General features: G+C 42.6%; 1 protein-coding gene across 1 annotated transcript in view; it reads left to right on the top strand.

Annotated features, from left to right (window-relative positions):
- whrna (whirlin a) overlaps positions 1 to 26088 on the top strand; it is a 132218-nt gene that overhangs the window by 40796 nt on the left and 65334 nt on the right. The window contains exons 2-3 of the mRNA XM_090227035.1: positions 13703 to 13921; positions 14334 to 14459. Coding sequence (XP_090083161.1) covers positions 13703 to 13921; positions 14334 to 14459 — 345 coding nt within the window. The remainder of the gene's footprint in view (positions 1 to 13702; positions 13922 to 14333; positions 14460 to 26088) is intronic.

Below are 26088 nucleotides of genomic sequence, written 5' to 3'. Positions count from 1 at the left end.
TATCGTGTTGAGACAATATGACAGTACAGTGACCTTGTGAAAAGTGTGTGTGTGTGCATGCATGCTTGTGTATGTGTGTTTGTATATGTGTACGTGCACGTATGCGTACGAACGTACATGCGGGCGAGTGTGCATGCATGCTTGTGTGTGTGTTTGTGCGCACGTATGAGCGTGTGCACGTGCGAGTATGTGCATTCATGCGTGCGTGTGTGGTATTGTCATCTTTCAGTGCTGTTGGACCCTGGGGAGCCCTGCAGGCTCTGGTTGGCCTGAATAGATGGTTGATGGTTGAAAGGCTAAACTAAACAAGCAGAGGTTTGTGTTTCCTGTATTCTCTCTGTGTATGGCGGGCTGACAGGCAGCTACGCAATGTCAACCCTACACTGGATTTACCTGATGTAGGTCATTTACTTTCTGAACAGACTTTTCAGCTGTTTATTCTAAGATAGCCACACATCAGCATTTAGCGCAGTATGAAAATATAATAAATGACCATTTATAAACTCTTTATGCACTGTTCCTGTACCATTCAAACTCCATAAACTACTCACAAGCAATGGACCATGTAATATGGGCACAGCAGATAGCCTAGTGGCTAGAGACGCAGGCTATTAACCAGAGGGATGCTGGTTCGAATCCCAGCTCAGATAGGAACATTGGTGCTGAGTGATTTGTCTGTTGTTGTTCCCGTGAGCAAGTTTAAGTCGGACATTTACATACACTTAGGTTGGAGTCATTAAAACTTGTTCACAAACTATAGTTTTGGCAAGTCGGTTAGGACATCAACTTTGTGCATGACACAAGTCATTTTTCCAACAATTGTTTACAAACAGATTATTTCACTTATAATTCACTCTATCACAATTCCAGTGGGTCAGAAGTTTACATACACTAAGTTGACTGTGCCTTTAAACAACTTGGAAAATTCCAGAAAATGATGTCATGGCTTTAGAAGCTGCTAATTGACATAATTTGAGTCAATTGGAGGTGTACCTGCAGATGTATTTCAAGGCCTACCTTCAAACCCAGTGCCTCTTTGCTTGATATCATGGGGAAAAAAATAAATCACCCAAGACCTCAGAAAAAAGAATTGTAGACCTCCAAAAGTCTGGTTCATCCTTGGGAGCAATTTCCAAACGCCTGAAGGTACCACGTTCATCTGTACAAGCAATAGTATGCAAGTATAAACACCATAGGACCACACAGCCGTCATACCGCTCAGGAAGGAGACGCGTTCTGTCTCCTAGAAATTAATGTACTTTGGTGCGAAAAGTGCAAATCAATCCCAGAACAACAGCAAAGGACCTTGTGAAGATGCTAGAGGAAACAGGTCCAAAGGTATATATATCCACAGTAAAATGAGTCCTGTATCGACATAACCTGAAAGGCCGCTCAGCAAGGAAGAAGCCATTGTTCCAAAACCGCCATAAAAAAGCCAGACTACGGATTGCAACTGCACATGGGGACAAAGATTGTACTTTTTGGAGAAATGTCCTCTGGTCTGATGAAACAAAAATAGAATTGTTGGGCCATAATGACCATCGTTATGTTTGGAGGAAAAGGGGGAGGCTTGCAAGCCAAAGAACACCATCCCAACCATGAAGCACGGGGGTGGCAGCATCATGTTTTGGTGGTGTTTTGCTGCAGTAGGGACTGGTGCACTTCACAAAATAAATGGCATCACGAGGAAGGAAAGTTATGTGGACATATTGAAGCAACATCTCAAGACATCAGTCAGGAAGTTAAAGCTTGGTCGCAAATGGGTCTTCCAAATGGACAATGACCCCAAGCATACTTCAAAGGCAATGCTACCAAATACTAATTGAGTGTATGTAAACTTCTGATCCACTGGGAATGTGATGAAAGAAATAAAAGCTGAAATAAATCATTCTCTCCACTATTATTCTGACATTTCACATTCTTCAAATAAAGTGGTGATCCTAACTAACCAAAGACAGGGAATTTTTACTAGGATTAAATGTCAGGAATTGTGAAAAACTGAGTTTAAATGTATTTGGCTAGGGTGTATGTAAACTTCAGACTTCAACTGTAATTGCTCCAGGTGCTCTGCACTGCAGCTGACCCTTTTCTTCCAGACCCTCAGGGTGTGTGCGTGTGTCTGTCTCTGGGGGTCGGGTTGTGAATGTAAAGACAAATTTCCCTTCTCTGTAAGCTAATGGGCAATAAAGTACACCTTATCCTATTCATGCTTTTTCTAACAAACTTCATTCTAAAATGAGGACTGAGAGATGAGAAATACCTGACTGTGTCCAGGTTAAGTATGTCTAATGAGAGAATGATTGGCTCTCATCAACATTTCACCTCATAAGCAGCTCACTGCTCTGCATTTCCTGGAATGAACAGTTCTGCAGTGAAACAGATGGCAGTATGACTCAATTTGTTCTTTCTTACCCGTGAAATGGAGTTCGGAGCAAATGCGACGATAATTACTCTGAAAGTATCACATTTCTGATACCGGTGCGGGGAGTGCAGCGTGCATTTAAGTGTGGCAGTACATTATTGTGTCTGGGAGCATACAGACTGTAATTGATTCAGTGTTGCTGATGAAAGGAGACACAGGCAGGTGCCGGCCCCAATCACCTGCGGCCCCAAATCAGCTCTCACATTTCTAAGAAAAGGAGCTCATCCATTTGGCTAGCATTTAATACTTTTTGGGATCCATGCCAAAACAGGTCTGTGATAGATTTGATGCAGTAGTGAAGGGGCTACATAGCACTTTAGAGGTGCCTGTGGTAGCCTATTCACTATATAGTGCACTACGTTTGACTAGAGCCATACAGGCACAGGTCAAAAATAGTGCACCGTATAGTGAATACACTCTTAGAAAAAAAGTGCTATCCAGATCCTAAAAGGGTTCTTCGGCTGTCCCCACAGGATAACCCTTTTAAGAACACTTTTTGATTCCAAGTAGAACCCTAGAACCCAAAATGATTCTACCTGGAGTCAAAAAATGGTTCTGCTATGGGGACAACCGAATAACCTTTTTTATGAGAGTGTAGGGTGCTGTTTGTGAGGCAGCCCAGCAGCTCTCCTTTAGTTCACTGCATTCCATTTCATTGGCCTTTAAGGCTCCACTTTAAGCAGCTTTGGAGTCTCATAACCACTGATGTAGGTCAATGTAAACGAAGTGTGGCTCGTTAAGCAAGCTGCTGGCCAGTAGTCCTGATGTCGGTCATCTACGGTCTGTTGGACACATTATAAGAGACTGGTTATTGTCAGTTACCATGGCTGTTTATTACGCATTGATTTGAAGGTGTTTATCAATAAATGCAGTTTCAGATGTAGGGTCTTGCTATCAGTTGTTGCCACTATAACATTGTGTTTATGTCATTGTTGTGGGGCGATAGTCAATCTAGCTTGCTAAGCAATGTACTGTAGCTAGCTGAAGATACAGCCCTTACCTTATGCGTTGATTCAGTACACTCTCTCCTTTGTCAATGCAATTCTCAGTGTCAAGTTACATTTCAATGTATTCCCTAAAACATGAATTTGCCATTCAATTAAAAAGTAGCCAGTGGGGTGCTGGTGCACCCATGTTGAACAACACCAAATGAATGGCTTGCTTGCGTGACCTTTGCGCAGGCAAAAGAAAATGCCATGCTTGCTAACTTGGTTAGCAATGTGACTGTTTTCAATACATCCACTGTTTTAGACTAATTTTTTTTAGCCAAGCAAGATAAATAAATGTTCAGTCAGTACTGAGTGAATGAACAGCAACAAAAGCTTCCTGTCATCACCAGACTGTCCATTTAAGACAATGGGTTCATGACAGGGTTCGGAGTGTAACTATTAACATCACCGCCACGCAATCTTCATGCTTGTGTGACACTTTTGATATTGTCTATGTGATTAAAATGAAAAAGGGAAATACAAGTATTATGTGAGTTCTTCGGGGGCGAAGGACACCGTCTGTCCTAGCTAAATACCGCCTCCCACCTGCTGTGTACCGGTCCTCCTAGCTAGCTAGCTAACACAGTGTCCTTCGACCACGCCTGCCCTCGCCATTGTTAACAGAACTGTGGGACAGCAGTGCCCGACAGGCGGAGGACACTGTCTGCCGGTGTCCTATCCATCGTTAGCTAGCTTGCTATATACAGTATCCCACCTACTGTGTACCGGAATCCTAGCTAGCACCCAGTTTTCTTAGCTAATCCCTGTCCGACCCTGGCGTGATATCAGCAGTGGTGGAAAAAGTACCCAATTTTCATACTTGAGTAAAAGTAAAGATATCTTAAAAGAAAATGTAGAAAGTATAAGTATAAGTCACCCAGTAAAACACTACTTAAGTGTCAAACTCCTTCTGTAAAGCAAACCAGACGGCATCATTTTATTTTTGGATAGCCAGGGGCACGCGCCAACACCATTTACAAACAAAGTATGTGGGATGACCAGGGATGGTCTCGTAATGAATACTCAAGGAGAAAACGTTGTAGATTCACGGGCAGAGCGCGGCAGATGTTTATTATGCCTTCGCAGAAGGCAGGTATCGTGGTCGCAGGCAATGGTCAAACACAGGTAGGCAGTCAAAAACAAACAATACCTCACAACCATACAAACAGAATGAACTGAACTAAATAAGGAGCTGATGAGACCAGGTGAGAAACGAACACAGGTGAAATCAATGAACACAAATTAAAGACAGGACTACGTTCAAGAACACAAAGGAACAGAACACAAAGTTGACTAAGCAGTTCTCTTGATAAGTGTGTGAATTAGACAAATGTCCTGTCCTGCTAAGTACTTTTGGGTGTCAGGGAAAATGTATGGTGTAAAAAGTATATCATTTTCTTTAGGAATGTAGTGAAGTCAAAGTTGTCAAATATAAATAGTAAAGTACAGATACAACAAAAACCTACTTAAGTACTACTTTCAAGTATTTTTACCTAAGTACTTTTACACCACTGGATATCAGAGAAGAACGCCGTTGTCCCGGGAAACATTCAGATGACCACCTCTAAATCTGAGCATCTGCAGGATGTCACAGGTCCTCTGCTGGCGCAGAACACCAAACAGTTTGTTTATTTTTTTTTTAACCAGGAAGGGTTCATTGATATTTTAAATCTCTTTTGTGTGTCTAGGCCAAGATCGGCAGCACCAAGTCATTACACAATTACAGACAGACAACATGAAAAATTAAAAACTAAAAAGTAATCTAGTAAAAGATGTGCCACTTCATGCCTTGTTCTCCGAGCCACCTGATGTGACAGTCAATCATTTATTTAAAAAGTTCATGAAATGTTAATTATTAGTGTATTTTCCAGGGGCTTTCTCAATTGTCTTGTTATATTTCTGTTTTTTCACTTCCCTCTGGAAAATCTGCTGTTCAATATGAAATAATATATTTCTGTTGCCATTATTGTATATTTTGACTTTACTCGTTTTGCTGTGTTACGCTGTGTTATAATGTTATATTATATATAAATGACTATTGTAGCTGGAATTTTTTTTACGCAATATCTACATAGGCGTACAGAGGCCAATTATCAGCAACCATCACTCCTGTGTTTCAATGGCACGTTGTGTTAGCTAATCCAAGTTTATCATTTTAAAAGGCATTGAGACAAGTGTTTTCATGGTACTATTTAATGAAGCTGCCAGTTGAGGACTTGTGAGGTGTCTGTTTCTCAAACTTGACACTAATGTACTTGTCCTCTTGCTCAGTTGTGCATTGGGGCCTCCCACTCCTCTTTCTATTCTGGTTAGAGCCAGTTTGCGCTGTTCTGTGAAGGGAATAGTACACAGCTCGTTGTACGAGATCTTCAGTTTCTTGGCAATTTCTCACATGGAATAGCCTTCATTTGTCAGAACAAGAATAGACTGATGAGTTTCAGAAGAAAGTTCTTTGTTTCTAGCCATTTTGAGCCTGTAATCGAACTCACAAATACTGATTCTCCAGATACTCTGCTAGTCTAAAGATGGCAAGTTTGATTGATTCTTTAATCAGAACAACAGTTTTTATCTGTGCTAACATAATTGCAAAAGGGTTTTGTAATGATCAATTAGCCTTTTAAAATGATAAACTTGGATTGGCTAACACGACGTGCCAGTGGAACACAGGAGTGATGGTTGCTGCTAATGGGCCTCTGTATGCCTATGTAGATATTCCATAAAAAATCAGCTGTTTCCAGCTACAATAGTCATTTACAACAGGAGCAATGTCTACATTGTATTTCTAATCAATTTGATGTTATTTTAATGGAGAATTTTTTGTTGTTTTTCTTCCAAAAACAAGGACATTTCTAAGTGACCCCAAACTTTTGAATGGTAGTGTATACAGGCATATCCTCCAAACACCGGATTCAAGGGCATCATCACTTTTATAAAACGGGTTACCAACATATTCAAATAACGATTTACATATTTTCATTAAAAACATTATTTTGATGAATTTATTCATACTATTTCATCCTTCCACAATATATAGTCCCGGCACTAGGGTTGCTACCCAAGCCAGCTGGTCGTTCGTTCTTTCGGTTCGGTTGCCAGAGACGCGATCCAGTCGTTCCGTATTTTTATTCTGTATCTATAGACGCAACCCAGTCATTCATTCTCAATGTTCCATTGTCATACTCGCTGGCAACGTTCTTATCCCTTGCTTGCTAGCTAGGCAACTAGGCCTAACTTACAGTCAAGTCAGAATAACAGCGAAGTAGTTGTGTTTGCATTTGTTTCAGCTGTTTTTTTGTGACATTTATTTGGATACATCCGTAACAATGAGCTAATGAGGCGCGATTTCGCCCTGCCACAGAAAGATGTGCTCCCTCATCAGGACACTGTTGTTCAGAGGAGTTGGCCAACAACACAGCTAGACAATCACTTCAAGCTGGAAAGACTAGATGCACTTTGTTTTACCTTCATTCAATTGACATTTCTTTGTATATATCCATAAAAAGGATGCCAGCTGATTCATGATTTCGACTGGCTGAGAAACGCTGCCTGCCTGCATGTCTATTTCGTCCCGACTGCCGACACATTCATTACTATTGGACAGCTGGAGGTCAAATTTGAATATTGAAACAATGTTGCAAATGTCCGAGAGACAGACTGCAAGGTTTATACAAATCTCTGCTGCTGAAAACAAATGTTAGTCTAAAATAAATGTGAGATAATGTCTAGATGCTTTTTATAGTGGAGATCAAGTTTATAAATTGCCTGGCTGGGCTAATGAGGCAGTGGATTTCGCAGTCAGATGAAACAGAGTAAATAGGCATTTTAATGTCATAGATTTAGCCGGTGGTAACTTGTGGAATAGACACCGCCAGGAATGCAGTTTTAACCAATCAGCATTCAGGATTAGACCCACCCGTTGTATAATGTACTTCAAACAATGTGTATGCAGGTTGCTAAGGATTCAAACCTTCTCAAAACAGCCTAACTCATACTCATCAGTGGATTAATGGACTTTACAGTGTCCTGCTATTCAAATAATGTATACGATATCATTAGGCTGTATGTATTTCTTTAGATATTGGCCTATTGCAAATGTTTATTATTGTAGCGTCACCGTCTTTATTGCAAAATGAATACAAATACACGTGAAACGTTAAGCTACATATTCATTTGACAGGGGTAATAAACTGCCCATTGATCAGCAAAGCAATTGATTAAACATGACTGTGTTAGCAAAACAAATGTTTCTGAGTGCATATCAATATCACACGTAAGCTAACGGTTACAGAAATCAGGAATACAGACAGGCTCTGTAGACCTCTATATATGAGTGACTGTGTCCAATACACCACCACCTGGTGTTGTGTTGGGCACCTACTGACCCCAAAAAGATTTAATGAAATGAATTGTTAAATAAAAAGGTTTAAGTCAGGCGCCACATTACTACAAGACAAAACGGCTCACTCAATCAAGCATGATGGTCTTGTAAGTATAAAAGCAAAGCTTGTTTTCATAAATTTTAAAAATATACTACTGTAGTAGTCAAAGCTGTGTGCTGGAAAACCTTGGTAGAGCGTGGGTGGAATAGGCATTGTGATGCTCATGTGAATTTCCTTTATTTTTCGGCTTCAGACCAATGCCTACTGCTCACTTAAAACTTATTTTTTTGTTTTTAATAGATACTAAAGGGCCAGTAAATAACGGTAGAATTGTGAAGTAGATTCAGATAGAGAAGTGTTGATGGTATTTCACTGTCCATGGTGCTGAATCTTACATCCGCCAGCTCTCTCTTCATCTCCCTCTCTCCTTCTCCATCCCCCCATTCTCTCGTTATCTCTCCCTCTCTCTCTCTCTCTCTCTCTCTCTCTCTCTCTCTCTCTCTCTCTCTGCCCCTCTCTCTCCATCCCTCTCTCTCTCTCTCTCTGCCCCTCTCTCTCCATCCCTCTCTCTTTCTGAGTACATTTGGGGCGTCTCTGGCCGGGAAGATGCATTGTAAATAACGACCGCTGAGATATGTGGTGCTCGATAGAGGAGAGATAGAGCGGGGGAGGAGGAAAGGTATGGGAGGAGGTTGATTAATGGGGGAAGGATTCGAGGAAGGGGCCGGCAGGGCCCCTCAGTCCTGCCACTCAGGGGCTGGATCAATCTATTCTCAGGCCCCCTTTCTCACATCTCTTCCATATGGTTTAATGTGACTCATACTCACCCTCTGGCTTTCAAACAGTTACATTTCCTACCTACATAGCTTCAGGCTCAAGGGCATGTTTTAATAGTCAGTTGCTTATCAGTTACTTATGATTCATTGTTACAATGATCATTTCTTTATCTTCCTGAGATACAGTATCAACAGTGTGGGATTTGTTGCAAAGAGGATGCTATATTATCTGTAGCTACAGATTGTATACTGAAGGCTCTGAGAATAATATCCTGTGTATGGAATTGTTGCTATAGTGAACCTGAGGGACAGAGGGCCCGTTCACACTCAGATTGTACAACTGATGTACAACGCATTTAACACAATGTTTGTGATACAACTGATAACTGATGACCAGTAAACTTTGATTTGATAAGTTTGTAGTACAACAGAGTTTGTCTGCGCAAAAATGTTGACACAGCCATTTTGCTGTTTCCCCACATGCCTGTGTACATATTTTTGTGACGATAAACCAAATGTGTTATGGGCCTACATTAGTTGTACAAGTTGAGTGTGAACGAGACCCAAGAGAAATACTGGACTGGGTCAAAAATGGAGATAGGAGAGACTGGCAGAGTGAGAGACATTGTAGATACAGTATCTCCTTGTGATTGTTGCCTCTAGTCCATTAATTCTGGGAATGGCCTTGTGTCATGTGTGCTCCCTATCCGGCCTCTAAGTCACCAGGCTGCTCGTTATGGTGCACACCTGTCACCAGCATAATGACACTCACCTGGACTCCATCACCTCCTTGATTACCTGCCCTTTATATGTCCCTCCCTTTGGTTTCTTCCCCAGTCGTTGTTCTGGTTTCATGTCGAGGCGCTGTTTGTGGTTCTTGTTTTGGTCATTTATTAATTCAATGTATTCTCTCCCTGAACTTGCTTCCCGGACTCTCAGCGTACATCGTTACACCTTGTCAGTCTTTCATCCATCTACAATGCCTTCAGAAAGTGTTTGTACCCCTTGACTTATTTTGTTGTGTTAGCCTGAATTCAAAATGGATGAAAAAAAATATATATATACTCACCCATCTACACACAATATTTCATAAGGACTAAGTGAAAACATGCTTCACCTTTGGTTGTGATCACAGCTGTGAGGTTTTCTGGGTGTTGCACACCTGGATTGTACAATATTTGCACATTTATTATTTTAAAAAATTAGTCAAGCTGTCAAGTTGGTGGTTAATCATTGTAAGACAGCCATTTTCAAGTCTTGTCTTAGATTGTCAAGCCGGTTTAAGTCAAAACTAGGTAACGAGACCCCTCAGGAACATTCGATGTCATCTTGGTAAGCAACTCCAGTATATATTTGACCTTGTGTTTTAGGATATTGTCCTGCTGAAAGGTGAATTTGTCTCCCACTGTTTGTTGGAAAGCAGACTGAACCAGGTTCTTTTTTAAGCTGCCTGTGCTTAGTTCCATTTATTTTTTAAATCCTAAATGCTTTGCTTTGTATTCAGGACATAAAATGTATTTCTTTGACACATTTGTTCAGTTTTATTTTACTTCCTTATTGCGAAGATGGTTCATGTGAATATCTTTATTCTGTACAGGCTTCCTCCTTTTCACTGTCATTTAGGTTAATATTGTGGAGTAACTACAATGTTGTTGATCCATCCTCAGTTTTCTCTTATCACAGCTATTGTTTTAAAGTCCCCATTGGCCTCATGGGGACATCCCTGAGCGTTTTCCTTCTCCGGCAACTGAGTTAGGACGCACGCCCGTATCTTTGTAGTAAATGGGTGTAGTGATACTTCAAAAGGGATTTGAAGTGTCTGCTTTGCAAGGCATTGGAACACTTCAGTGGTCTCTGTGGTTGAATCTTTGTTTGAAATTCACTGCTCGACTGAAGGACCTTACAATTATTTGTGTGTGTGGGGTACAGAGATGAGGTAGTCATTCAAAAATCAGGTTAAACACTTAGCGCACACGGAGTCCATGCAACTTATTATGTGACTTGTTAAGCAGGTTTTTTTTCCGACAACTTATTTAGGCTTGCCATAACAAAGGGGTTGAATACTTAACTCAAGACATTTCATTTATAATTGACTTGTAAACATTTCTAATAACATACTTCCTTTTTGACATTATGGGTTATTGTGTTCAGGCTGTAACACAACAAAATGTGGGAAAAGTCAAGGGGCATGAATGCTTTCTGAAGGAACTGTAAGTGTGTACTTCAGTCTATCTAGCGTTAGCATGGAAAAAAAAACAGATCCTGTATACACCAAACATGTGCACGTGCACACACACACACACACACACAAAGAAATCTTCACACCGTAGAGTGTGCACAAGACTTGAGGCAAAATGCTGGCACTGTCAAATGTGTTATGCACATGCGTACTCACGCATGACTCTCGTACCTTACACAAATTTGCAAAGGGGATTGCCTCCATTGACAGGCACATGGGCATATACTGTGGCTCATCAGGCTCACTCAGATGGACCTCTACCACAAGTCTGTTCTGTGGGTATATGGTAGATATAACTTTGGTCAATGTGCCAATGCTTAATTGATCCATGTAGAAGGCATCAACTGAACTGCCTGCCGACCTGCACTGTGACAATTCAAACAAATGTTCTTTCTGGCCAACCGTTCAGGTATATTCCCCCCTCCCGTTTGTTGACTTTGTAATTGTGTAACGACATTTGGAACATTCTGAACACACTCCACTTCCAGAAAAGATCCAATTACTTCCTGGGTTAATGAATGAACCTCGTTTTGTTTGTTTTACATGTGCTGTGTTCTGGTACCTCTTTGATTTGTGTTACCCTGTCACTGTTAACGTTAAGATCTAACTTTACCACATACCCACACACATGACCAGAAGTCCGCCCCATCACACACCTGAGCTGTACCATTCCCACTCAGACAGCCCTACAACAGGGCTCTGAATGGTCTCCAATCACAGGCAGAGGTGTTCAGACGACAGCAGAGAGTACTTCTCTCTCCCCTTTCTCATCACCCATGTGTCTGAGCACTGAGCTGTTTCCCCCTGTTCCCCTTCAGCTCTCAGTTGTTTTATAGGTCCCTTTGGACACAGCAGTAAACACACAGGGAGTGGCGGAGTGAGTGTGTGTGTGTGTGTACGTCAATGTGTGTGCGCTCGTGTGTATGCCGGTTAAAGGAACCTGCCAAGCGCAGCCAATTACCAGGTACAATTAACTGTGTTTTCACTATAGGAGCCAGGACAACATCGTAGCCCCCTAAAAAGCTGTTACGCTGGGAGACAAGGGCAGACCGTTTTCTCTTGGTTGGCATAAAATCCATGGGCCCTTCTAGAGGCTCAATGTGGAACCCCAATTGTCCCTACCACAACCCCTTTATCTGAGACACACAAACACACATACACCATTACTTCCCCAGATTACATTATTTTAAAGAATAGGAGTATTGTAGCTATGGTACACACACACACACACTACTGGTAGTGTAGCGTGTACATATAGAATGGGGCAGTCAGGATTTTCATTAGGAGGATTTAGTTTTTTATGCTCTTGCCTGATTGCTGCCTGTATATTACCTGGCTTTACCGTTTCCTGTTTTTTCCCTGTATTTCCCGTTACCAGCCATCATGTCCTTTAGCTGTGGGCCTTACTGATGCACTTCATCAGGCTCTGTCCCAGTCAGCACTTTCCTGCTGGGACACAACACAGTAGGACCACTGCTGCTGCCACTGTAGAGCAGCAATGCTCTATACTACTGGTGTGCCTTTATTCACAGTGGGAACAGTTTATCCCCCCCCCCCCCCCCACCCTCTTTCTCCTCTCCTCCCTTCCCGCCCTTCCTAAGTGCTCCTCTACCAAACTCTCTCAGCCCTTTCCATTTAATCTAAACACAGTTCATTTTCCACTTCCTATTCTCTTTCCTGTAAATGGAAAGGAACATTTCTGCGCCAGGCACGGTGGCACGCACCACGAGAGAGAGAGAGCCTGTTGGATCTCATAAATCACAGGAGTACAGACTTGGCAAAGTGGCCCACAGACACACATCTACTCCCATACTCACAGACACACAATATAAAGGCAATTTCTATATTTCCATCTCCTCCCCCCTTTAGAATACTGATCATGTTAGTGCCAAACAGGAATTCCAGGTGTCATCTCTGGTGACAGAATGGAGGTAGCTAGCTAGCTAACACAAGATTTTGATCTGGGTCCCGAGATTATTCAGGTGAGATTGATCAGTTTAGAGGTATTTGTAATGTCACTTTCATATGCAACGGTGATTGCTTTGACTGCTCTCCGTCTTGACCCAATCAAAGCCCCCACAATGTAATGTCTACTGCCAAACCCTGATGAAGGCTACAGGCGACCGAAACGGTTTGACTTTGAACCATTCAGAATCATTTTTATCAACTCCCACTGTCCTCCAAGACTTGCTGAATTTGGTTTTCTCTTTAGTTTGCAGTCTCAATTCATTCACCTTGGTTGGAGAGCGAGGTTCCCCAGATGCTCAGGGGAAAGCAGACGATCCGCTAAGTCGACTCTTTAGAAGAGTTTTTCAGCCCTTTTCTCAGAGGAGGCCTGCAGTCTCTGCATAACTCTGTGTATTAGGAGCTGACTAGCGCTTCTAGTACTCCGACTGTCCATGGTCTTCTTTGTAAAAACGGGATGTATTCGTATATCGTCTCAGAGTAGGAATGCACATCTAGGATCGGCACTCCTAGCTCTGAGAAGCGTGTTACATACAGTACATACAGGAGAACAGTCTGAAATATATGGCTTTTTGAGGATCTGACTGTACTGCAGAGAAATGGTAGGATCTTTTCACACTGATGTAGTCACCAGCCCGCACAAACGTACGACTGCATCTACAGCAGACTATCAGAAATCAATGAGGCACAACTCCGTGTTCTTCTCTCAGTTGAGCAAATGTGTGCGTTACTGTGTGCATGCGGGCATGATTGATTACCAGAAGGATCTGTATGCACTTTGTGCTTTGAAGCGCTGGCTCATGTATGAATGGATGATTTGGATGATTTGTGAAATATTTACTTTTGCATCTGACTTTATCTTCTCTTTCTCTAACCCCTCTCATCCGCCCCTACCTCTCCTCTCTCCTCCACCCCTTCTCTCCTTTCCCTAGGTGTTGAAGGGCAGTAAGAAGCTGTCCCTGTGGGTGCGGTCGGTGGGGCGTATCCCGGGGGGTTATGTCACTAATCATGTGTACACCTGGGTGGACCCTCAGGGTCGCAGTGTGACCCCTCCCCCTGACCTTCCAGAGCACCGCAGTGCCACCCTGAGACGCAACGACAGCCAGCGACGCAGCAACATGCAGCTACTGCAGGAGGGAGACGAGAAGAAGGTGAGCCGGTAGTCAAACACACACACACATGGTTGATCCCCAGTTGGTTGGCTGGCAGGGTGAAAGGTCACTGAACACACAAGTACACACCCAGATAGAGTCCATCCACAATATCGCTGGCCTCTGAAAATGCCGTAGTTTAGTGTCATTTAGTGTTGGGCGTTTACACAGGGTTTCCAGATGCCAGCTGTTCAGGGCCTTCACATGGATAATAATGTTTTATTGTTGCGACAAATGCTCTGCTTAGCCAATAATAACTCACCAACAATAGCCACAATAGCTGCTCAACTCACTGTAAAAAACACACAGCGTTCAGAATCTTAGACAATGCTGGAATCCGCATATTTTTTCTCTCTCAAATCTCTCTCTTACCCCCCCTTCCCCCCCTCTCTTTCCCCCTTCTCTCTGTCAGGTGAACTTGGTATTGGACGATGGCCGTTCGCTGGGTCTGATGATCCGGGGTGGGGCAGAGTATGCCTTGGGGATCTACATCACAGGAGTGGACCGGGGCTCTGCTGCAGAGTGTGGAGGACTCAAGGTAACCACTGATGTGGGCTGAGTCCCAAATGGCTCCCTTTCTCTACAGTGCACTACATTTGAGGTCACTAGAGCTGTCCATGGTGCTAAATACTGTCCTGGGCAGTTCTCCTCCTCTCTCCCTCTGTTCTTTTTCTCTCTTGTCTCTTTCTCTGTATCATTTCCCTCCTCTCTACTTTGTGCTCCCTGTTTTATCTGTATTCTCTGCAGTGGGTATCAGGTGCACAGACTAATGTTTAATAGCGGGAACCGGGTCACCAAGATTTAAAGAGATTTCCTGCCCAAACCCACTCCCGTTTCCCTGGATAAATAACAGTGAGAAATATAATTGTAATAAATAATATCTATGAACAGCATGACATGAAATGGAACTGTTAAATGATATGCCATGTCTCAATCTGTCTTCTCCAAGGGCTTCTTTGCTCTGCTATCTGCATGATCAATCATCAATGCTCAGGGTGGGGACACAATGCATGTATCATCTCATCAGCTGGTAACTTTTTGTCTTGTGACAGATTTGCTGCAGCGTAGTCTATGGTACAGTAATATTAGGACTAAAATATCTGAATGCACGTTTCATTTACACATCTCCATCTGGCTTTATGGGGTCACCAGATTTGTTTATTGTCAAGATGATATATATATATATATACAAAAGTATGTGGACATCCCGTCAAATTAGTGGATCTGTTGCTGACAGATGTATAGAATCGAGCACACATCCATGTAATATTCATAGACTAACATTGACAGTAGAATGACCTTACTGGAGAGCTCAATGACTAGGATGCCACCTTTCCAACAAGTCAGTTCGTCAAATTTCCACCCTGCTAGACCTGCCCCGGTCAACTGCAAGTGTTGTTATTGGGAACTGGAAACATCTAGGACGAACCATGGCTCTGCCTCGTAGTGGCAGGTCTCATAAGCTCACAGAACGAGACTGCTGAGTTCTGAAGCAACTCGTGTGTAAAAATCTGTCCTCGGTTGAAATGGGTTTCCATGGCCGAGCAGCCACACACAAGCCTAATATCATCATGCGCAATGCCAAGCGTTGGCTGGAGTGGAGTAAAGCTGTCCGCCATTAGACTCTGGAGCAGTGGAAATGGGTTTTCTAGTGTGATGAATCACGCTTCACCATCTGGTAGTCCGACGTACAAATATGGGTTTGGCGGATGCCGGAGAACGCTACCTTTCCCGAATACATAGTGCCAACTGTAAAGTTTGGTGGAGGAGGAATAATGGTCTGGGGCTGCTTTTCATGGTTCGGGCTAGGCCCCTTAGTTCCAGTGAAGGGAAATCAGCATACAATGACATGCTAGATGATTCTGTACTTCCAGCTTTGTGGCAACATGTTGGAGAAGGCCCTTTCCTGTTTCAGCATGACAATGCAACCCTTGTACAAAGCGAGGTCCATACAGAAATGGTTTGTCGTGATCGGTGCTGAAGAACTTGACTGGCCTGCACAGAGACCTGTCCTCACTAATGCTCGGGGCTGAATAAAAGCAAATCCCTGCAGCAATGTTCTCACATCTAGTGGAAAGCCTTCCCATAAGAGTGGAGGCTGTTAATGCAGCAAAGGGTGGATCAACTCCATATTTATGCCCATGATTTTGGAATGAGATGTTCGACGAGCAGTTGTCCACATACTTTTGGCTATGTAGTGAAAATTACCTCTCAAAAGTTTGGACACACCTACTCATTCAAAGATTTTTCTTTATTTTTTACTATTTTCTACATTGTAGAATAACAGTGAAGATATCAAAACTATGAAATAACACATGGAATCATGTAGTAACCAAAAAAGTGTTACACAAATCCAAATATATATATATTATATTTGAGATTCTTCAAAGTAGCCACCGTTTTCCTTGATGACAGCGTTGCACACTCTTGGCATTCTCTCAACCAGTTTCATGAGGAATGCTTTTCCCACAGTCTTGAAGTAGTTCCCACATATGCTGAGCATTTGTTGGCTGCTTTTCCTTCGCTCAGCGGTCCAACTCCTCCCAAACCATCTCAATTGGGTTGAGGTCAGGTGATTGTGGAGGCCAGGTCATCTGATGCAGCACTCCATCACTCTCCTTCTTGGTCAAATAGCCCTTAAACAGCCTGGAGGTGTGTTTTGGGTCATTGTCCTGTTGAAAAACAAATTATAGTTGCACAGAGCGCAAACCAGATGGGATGGCGTATGCTGCAGAATGCTGTGGTAGCCATGCTGGTTAAGTGTCTTTTGAATTCTAAATAAATCACAGACAGTGTCACCAGCAAAGCACCCCACACCATTACACCTCCTCATCCATGCTTCACGGTGGGAACCACACACGCAGAGATCATCCGTTCACCTCCTCTGCGTCTCACAAAGACACGGCGGTTGGAACCAAAAATCTCAAATCTGGATTCATCAGACCAAAGGACAGATTTCCACCGCTCGCTTCGTCTTATTGGTATCCTTTAGTAGTGGTTTCGTTGCAGCAATACGACCATGAAGGCCTGATTCACACAGTCTCCTCGGAACAGTTGATGTTTAGATGTGTCTGTTACTTGAACTCTGTGAAGCATTTATTTGGGCTGCAATCTGAGGTGCAGTTAACTCTGATGAACTTATCCTCTGCAGCAGAGGTAACTCTGGGTCTTCCTTTCCTGTGGCGGTCCTCATGAGAGCCAGTTAACTCTGATGAACTTATCCTCTGCAGCAGAGGTAACTCTGGGTCTTCCTTTCCTGTGGCGGTCCTCATGAGAGCCAGTTAACTCTGATGAACTTATCCTCTGCAGCAGAGGTAACTCTGGGTCTTCCTTTCCTGTGGCGGTCCTCATGAGAGCCAGTTTCATCACAGCACTAGAATAGTATAAAACCAGTCTGCACACCACCAAGGTGAATTGGTTTAGTCTTGACTCTTGGTTGACAGTGTTGGGGGATGGTAACGTATCGATGCTCGAGTGCCACAAATTTGTTTCTATTTAGCTTTGTTACTTCTTTTTGATATTTATGAGTCTTATTTTTGTATATATTTTTATAGTTATATAGTTTTAAATGTTATGATTATTGATTTGTGTTGTTCCAAATGTCTGAATAAAAATTACAGTTAGTTCGGAATGGTGCTTTTTGGGGGGGGCAGGTGGGGGAGGGTTCGCCCAGGGAGCCATACAAGCTAGACTCCTGTTGTAGAGCTGTTAGACTCACCAGCTGTCTGAATGGGAAGGGAACAGCTCAGGTGTGTGATTGGGCTGTGTAGAAAGTCCTCTCTTTTAAGGCTGGCTCTCAACTCTGCCGAGCTTTATTACTATGCAGAGAGCAGAGGTGCTGAGGGGATGGGCTTTCAATGCACAGCTCAGCTTCTGGAGCACTTTTCCTGAGTCACCTGACCTCTTCCAGCCAATCATTGGCCTACGTAGGGTAGGGGAACCTACAAACAGTATTTGTGAACTTCTTAGTTGTTCCTAGGAGGGCAGGTTGAGAAGGTATCTGTAAACTCCTGTTCTTCATCACATATCGGCAACTGGGCCTTTCCACCAATGGACAATCCATACCTGGGACTTTCCCCAATATCATCATGGTCCTTTGTAGCTCAGTTGGTAGAGCATGGTGCTTGTAAAGACAGCATAGTGGGTTTGACTCCCAGGACCACCCATATGTAAACTGTATGCACACATGACTGTCACTTTGAATGAAACTGCTATTCACTAGTTTTGTGTGTGTGAATTGTATCCCTGTCTCCTACTGGTAATTTCTAATTCGCAAGGTTGTATCTAAACCAGTTGCTGGTCCTCTATTTCAGTGTGTGTTCGAGCAGTGTGTCACACATTAGGTCACTAATGGACAGGAAGGATAGCTGGAGTGTGGACACTCCTTCTGAAGGATCAGACTCCCATCAATGGCTTGTCTTGCACCGTTCGACACCCACTGGCCAAGCAGGCACTTCTACAGCCCCCTATTAGAGGACCCAGACACACACTTAGGGCAGGATATGGATCCTCTGTGTTGTTAGCGACTGACAAGCCCTCCCAAGGGAAATGGAGACTGTGCAAAAGAGAGAGAGAGCCAGAGAGGGAGGGGTTGAGAGAGTGATGACACTGTGGTTGATTGGGGTGTTTTTATTGAAGCCCAGCAGGGATTGGGAGAGAGAAGAGAGAGAAAAAGAGGGAGAGGTAGTAAGAGAAGGAAAGGGAGAGATAGAAAGAGGGAGGAGGCTCAAAGGCTCAACCTCATCATTACATTTGAGAGGGGCTTCAAGGGAAAAGACTTCTGTTTCTTTCTCTTCATCCGTCTCTCTTTGCTCTGTTCCAGACGCTTGTCTCAACATCAGACGCTTGTCTCAATATCATCATTACATTTGAGAGGGGCTTCAAGGGAAAAGACTTCTGTTTCTTTCTCTTCATCCGTCTCTCTTTGCTCTGTTCCAGACGCTTGTCTGTTTACTTCTCTCCGTCTCCCTCAATCCATCTGTCTCTTGCTTTTTTCTTATGCCTCAATGTCATCTTAAAGCCAATTTGCCTGTGTTCTTGAGGAGATTGTTTTGCATCTTCAGGTTTTTCAAAAATCTTCATCTATTTTTTTTTACCTCTGAGTTTTGATGCATGGTGGTTTGATAGGGAAGGTGAATGTTGTCACCTGAATATATTGAAATGGTGAAATGGCTATAGTCCTGTCGTGTCCTCTATTCTATTGAGCAGCGTGTATACATTGCACAGTAGGCCATGATGAAAAACAAAGGGAGGGCAGGATCTAAATATATCCATGTCTCTGTCTGATGTGTTGCGTCTGTACCTTTGTTGACGGGTGAGATTGAACTAGGCTACAATGGATACCTGGTATCATGGTGCTGAGACACACGCGCTTTTGACGAGTTTCGGGAAGCATAAGTCAACACACCCGGACACGCACGGCATTCACACACGCACACACACGCGATGGACACGGAAACAATGCACGCACACACACACACACACACACACACACACACACACACACAACACCACCACAAACTCACTTCACTGATACCTTATAGCAATCATCGGTACCGACCGTATGAAATGAGGTATTCGACATGCATCCATACAGTACGCCGCAACCTTGATGTGCATAATCATTCTATTCCATGGTGTTTTGTGAATGTGTCTCTGTAATGTTCCAGCCCAGTGCTCTGTAATGGCCCCCTGTGGGCTGGTTATAAGAGGCCAGCGGGCAGGAGACCCAACTCTCTTGTGGGGATAGGGGGGTCTAGGTCTGGTAACTCATTGGAGCCCACTGGTCCCGACACTTTGACTGATGGAGTTATTACAGGCGTAGCACACAGGCCAAGGGGGCCGTCCATCTCCCCTTGCCCCCTCTACGGAATGGAGGTGGTTGTTTCCCAAGTGGCACCCTATTCCCTATGTAGCACACTACTTTTGACCAGAGCCATATGGGCCCTTGTCAAAATGTGAGCACTACATAGGGAATAGGGTGTCATTTGGGATGCAAATGGTGTCTTTAAATCCATGTTGGGATGTCGCTCTGCACCATTGAGTATGTCATCTTGGGTTTATTCCTGTTAGAGGTCGACTGATTATGATCTTTTAACGCCGATACCGATACCGATTATTGGAGGACCAAAAAAAGCCAATACCGATTAATCGGCTGATTTTTATTTATTTATTTGTAATAATGACAATTACAACAATACTGAATTAAAAGTTTTATTTTAACTTATTAATATAATACATCAGTAAAATCCATTTAGCCTCAAATAAATAATGAAACAAGTTCAATTTGGTTTAAAGAATGCAAAAACAAAGTGTTGGAGAAGAAAGTAAACGTGCAATATGTGCCATGTAAAATATGTGCCATGTAAAAAAGTTAACGTTTAAGTTCCTTGCTCAGAACATGAAAACATATGAAAGCTGGTGGTTCCTTTTAACATGAGTCTTCAATATTCCCAGGTAAGAAGTTTTAGGTTGTAGTTATTATAGGACTATTTCTCTCTCTACCATTTGTATTTCATATACCTTTGACTATTGGATGTTCTTATAGGCACTTTAGTATTGCCAGTGTAACAGTATAGCTTCCGTCCCTCTCCTCACCCCTACCTGGGCTTGAACCAGGAACACATAGAAAACAGCCACCCTCGAAGCATCGTTATCCATTGCTCCACAAAAGTCACGGCCCCCCTTGCAGAGCAAGGGGAACAGCTACTTCAAAGTCTCGCCATTTCACATCAGTTACACCAGCCTAATCTCAGGAGTTGATAGGCTTGAAGTCATAAACAGCTCAATGCTTGAAGCACAACAAAGAACTGCTGGCAAAACGCACAAAAGAGCTGTTTGAATGAATGCTTGCGAGCCTGCTGCTGCCTACCACCGCTCAGTCAGACTGCTCTATCAAATATCAAATCATAGACTTAATTATAACATAATAACACAGAAATACGAGCCTTAGGTCATTAATATGGTCAAATCCGGAAACTATCCTTTCGAAAACAAAGCGTTTATTCTTTATTCTTTCAGTGAAATATGGAACAGTTACAATGCTGTTACATTGTACAACCTTCAATGTTATGTCATAATTATGTAGAATTCTGGCAAAGTAATTAAGGTCTTTGTTAGGAATAAATGGTCCTCACACAGTTCGCAACGAGCCAGGCGGCCCAAACTGCTGCATATACCCTGACTGCTTGCACGGAACGCAAGAGAAGTGACACAATTTCCCTAAAAAAGTCATGTTTGCAGGCAATATTAACTGAATATGCAGGTTTAAAAAGATGTACTTGTGTATTGATTTTAAAGAAAGGCTGATGTTTATGGTTAGGTACCCATTGGTGCAACGACAGTGCTTTTTTCGCGAATGAGCTTGTTAAATCATCACCCGTTTGGAGAAGCAGGCTGTGATTCGATGCTAAATTAACAGGCACCGCATCGATTATATGCAACGCAGGACAAGCTAGTTAAACTAGTAATATCATGAACCATGTGTAGTTTACTAGTGATTATGTTAAGATTGATTGTTTTTTATAAGATAAGTGTAATGGTAGCTAGCAACTTACCTTGGCTTCTTGCAGCACTCACGTAACAGGTAGTCAGCCTGCCGCGCAGCCTCCTCATGGAGTGCAATGTAAGGCAGGTGGTTAGAGCGTTGGACTAGTAACCGGAAGGTTGCAAGATCGAATCCCCGAGCTGACAAGGTACAAATCTGTCGTTCTGCCCCTGAACAAGGCAGTTAACCCACCGTTCCTAGGCTGTCATTGAAATTAAGAATGTGTTCTTAACTGACTTGCCTAGTTAAATAAAGGTTAAATAAAAATACAAAATTGGCCACAATCGGTGTCAAAAAATGCAGATTACTGATTGTTATGAAAACTTGAAATCGACCCTAATTAAATCGGCCAATAATAATATTCTAGATGAATGATATGTTGATTAAAGCTGTCATTCACCCTGGAGGAGGTCTTACATTTATTTTTATTTTGAAATACTTCAGAACATTATTATATACAGTGTCCTTCATTCCAAAAATCACTGCAAAAACAGAATGGAACAGACTACCCAGCTAGCACATTTGGTTCCTTGGAAGTTGAACGTATGTTTTTGGCTTCACATTGGTTGTGGGAATGAAACAACACCGGTAAAACTGATGTTTTTAAAAAACATTCTGAGAACAGAAGTAAAAATGTTGCCTGTCCTGGGAATGTTTATTTTTAGATTGCAGGGAGGATCTGAGAATGTTTAACTGTGGTTTCTTAAATTATTTTTTTTCTTGGAGGTTTTATTAATGATCTGAGAACGGAAATTATAGGTTATTTAAAAGTAATTAAATAACATTCTCTAAATGCTGTGAATTTAAAACTCTAAGAAGGAAATGTAAAGGTTACTTTTAGGTTTTCTAATAACTTCCTTAAATTTTAATAACACTGCTAGCTTGTTTAGGGTTAAGTTCAAACATATTTGCATAGGAATTGATCATGCAAACAGCTTTTTTTTTTACCACAGCATCAGTGAGATTTGAACCTATGTTCATCAAATCAAATGTATTTATATAGCGCTTCGTACTTCAGCTGATATCTCAAAGTGCTGTACAGAAACCCAGCCTAAAACCTCAAACAGCAAGCAATGCAGGTGTAGAAGCACGGTGGCTGGGAAAAACTCTCTAGAAAGGCCAAAACCTAGGAAGAAACGTAGAGAGGAACCAGGCTATGAGGGGTGACCAGTCCTCTTCTGACTGTGCCGGGTGGAGATTATAACAGAACATGGCCAAGATGTTCAAATGTTCATAAATGACCAGCATGGTCAAATAATAATAATCACAGTAGTTGTCGAGGGTGCAGCAAGTCATAGCCGATCATTAAGAGTATCTCTACCACTCCTGCTGTCTCTAGAGAGTTGAAAGCAGCATGTCTGGGACAGGTAGCACTGTCTTCTGTTTTCCAGTCCTGGAATTAGTCCACTGCACCACCAGGATGTAGCTAGTTTGCCCTGTTTTTTTAACACAAAGAAAGCTGTTCATTTGAATCTATTCACACAGACCCCATTTCAAAGGAAACAAGTACTCATTAAGATCAGGTGTAGCCAATTAGTGGGTGCGGGGGGGGGGGGGGGGGGGCTTAACAAGACAGAGTAACAAGACAGAGTATAGAGAGTTATAGAGAGTTTTGTTGGCGTTGAGAATGGAATGTATGTTCTGAAATAATAGTCTTCGAACGTGACAAAAGTTTTCATGTAGTAAAAATATTACATTAAATAGAACCATATGGGAACGTGTGGAATCAATGATGTGTATAAACCCTGGATCACTGACAGGGGGCGCTGTATTAAAGCCACCCTGCAACCATCTTGGTACTCCTCCTCCATTGTAAAAAAAGATTTTGGAAGCTATGAATGTCTTCATTAGTTTTTGACTTGTTTATTCTATTACGGACACCTTAATGTATACTTTGAAATTATATTATGTGAGCTAAACATGAAACAAGGGAAAGAAATACATAGAAATGCAAAACAAAAACACACAAAATACTTAAATACATGTTATTTTGTCCTTGAAACATATAATTGAAATAGTGTAGAATTCTATTCATGCCTATGAAGAAGTGATCCTATTGAGGACCGGTGGCTTCAAAGCCTTTCAATGGACAGCACATAGCATCAGCAATCAAGGGTTTACAGTGCATTCGGAAAGTATTCAGACCCCTTGACTTTTACACATTTTGTTATGTTACAGCCTTATTCTAAAATGTATTAAATTGTTTTTTTCCCCTCATCAATCTACACACAATAATCAAATCAAATTGTATCGGTCACATACATGTGATTAGCAGATGTTGTTGTGGGTGTAGCGAAATGCTTGTGCTTCTAGCTCCAACAGTGCAGTAATATCTAACAAGTAATATCTAACAAATTACAAAACATATACCCAGTACCCAATACACACAAATCTAAATAGGAATGAATTAAGACTATATACATATGGATGAGTATATACATATGAGATGAGTAATGCAAGATTTGGTAACATTATTAGATGAATGAGATACCGTAGAATAGTATAGAAAACGGTATAGACACATGAGATGAGTAATGGCAGATATAAACATTAAGTGACTGAAATACAGTAGAATAGTATAGAATACAATATATACATATGAGATGAGTAATGAAAGATATGTAAACATTATTACAGTGACTAGTGTTCCATTCCTTAAAGTAGCCAGTGATTTCTAGTCTATGCCTATAGGCAGCAGCCTCTAATACGCTAGTGGTGGCTGTTTAACAGTCTGATGGCCTTGAGATAGAAGCTGTTTTTCAGTCTCTTGTTCCCTCCTTTGATGCACCTGTACTGACCTCACCTTCTGGATGATAGCGGTGTGAACAGGCAGTGGCTCGGGTGGTTGTTGTCATTGATGATCTTTTTGGCCTTCCTGTGACATCGGGTGGTGTAGGTGTCCTGGAGGGAGGGTAGTTTGCCCATAGTAATGTGTAGGGCAATCCGCACCACCCTCTGGAGAGCCTTACGGTTGAGGGGGGTGCAGATGCCGTACCAGGCGGTGAAACAGCCCGACAGGATGCTCTCAATTGTGCATCTGTAAAAATTTCTGAGTGTTCTAGGTGACAAGCCACATTTCTTCAGCCTCCCGAGGTTGAAGAGGCTCTGTTGCACCTTCTTCACCACACTGTCTGTGTGGGTGGTCCATTTCAGTTTGTCAGTGATGTGTATGCCAAGGAACTTTAGGCTTTCCACCTTCTCCACTGCGGTCCCGTTGATGCAGATAGGGTGGTGCACCCTCTGCTGTTTACTGAAGTCCACGATCATCTCCTTTGTTTTATTGACGTTGAGTGAGAGGTTGTTTTCCAGGCCCCACGCTCCCAGAGCCCTCACCTCCTCCCTGTAGGCTGTCTCGTTATCATTGGCAATCAGGCCTACTACTGTTGTTTCGACTGCAAACTTGATGATTGAGTTGGAGGCGTGCTTGGCCACGCAGTCATGGGTGAACAGGGAGTACAGGAGGGGGCTGAGCATGCAGCCTTCTGGAGCCCCAGTGTTGAGGATCAGCGGAGTGGGGGCGGCTGTCAGGAAGTCCAGGACCCACTTGCACAGGGCGCGGTACAGACCCAGTCCTCCAAGCTTATTGATGAGCTTAGAGGGTACTATGGTGTTGAATACTGAGATATAGTCAATGAACAACATTCTTACACAGATTTTCCTCTTGACCAGATGGGATAGGACAGTGTGCAGAGTGATGGTGATTGCATTGTCTGTGTATCTATTGAGGCGTTAAGCAAATTGAAGTGGATCAAGGGTGGCAGGTAAGGTAGAGGTGATATGATCCTTGACTAGTCTCTCAAAGCACTTCATGATAACAGAAGTAAGTGCTACGGGGCGGTAGTCATTTAGTTCAGTTATCTTTGCATTCTTGGGTACAGGAACAATGGTGGCCATCTTGAAGAATGTGAGGATAGCAGAGTGGGATAGGGAGAAATCGAATATGCCCTTAAACACACGAGCCAGCTGGTCTGCGCATGCTCTGAGGACGGGGCTAGGGATGCTGTCTGGACCAGAAGCCTTGCGAGGGTTAACACATTTAAATGTTTTACTCACGGCGGCCACAGAGAAGGAGAGTCCACATTCCTTGGTAGCAGGCCGCATCGGTGGCACTGTGTTATCTTTAAAGCGGGCGAAGAAGGTGTTTAGCTTGCCTGGGAGCGAGACGTGGCTGGTTTTCCCTTTGTAGTCCGTCATTGTCTGAAGTCCCTGCCACATACAGTCTCTAGTCTGAGCCGTTGAATTGCGACTTCATTTTATCTCTGTGTTGACGTTTAGCATGTTTGATTGCCTTGCGGACTGAATAACTACACATACAGTTGAAGTCGGAAGTTTACATACACTTAGGTTGGAGTCATTAAAACTCATTTTTCAACCACTCAACAAATGTTTTTGTCAACAAACTATAGTTTTGGTAAGTAGGTTAGGACTTCTACTTTGTGCATGACACAATTAATTTTTCCAACAATTTTTTACAAACAGATTATTTCACTTATAATTCACTGTATCACAATTCCAGTGGGTCAGAAGTTTACATACACTAAATTGACTGTGCCAGCTTTAAAAATTCCCGAAAATGATGTCATGGCTTTAGAAGCTTCTGATAGGCTAATTGACATCATTT

The sequence above is a fragment of the Oncorhynchus mykiss genome, chromosome 29 (assembly GCF_057628025.1).
Source record: "Oncorhynchus mykiss isolate SJ-2025 chromosome 29, ASM5762802v1, whole genome shotgun sequence".
Classification (NCBI taxonomy): domain Eukaryota; kingdom Metazoa; phylum Chordata; class Actinopteri; order Salmoniformes; family Salmonidae; genus Oncorhynchus; species Oncorhynchus mykiss.
Note: the sequence above shows the minus strand (reverse complement) of the source record. Positions and strands in the feature narration are given on the sequence as shown.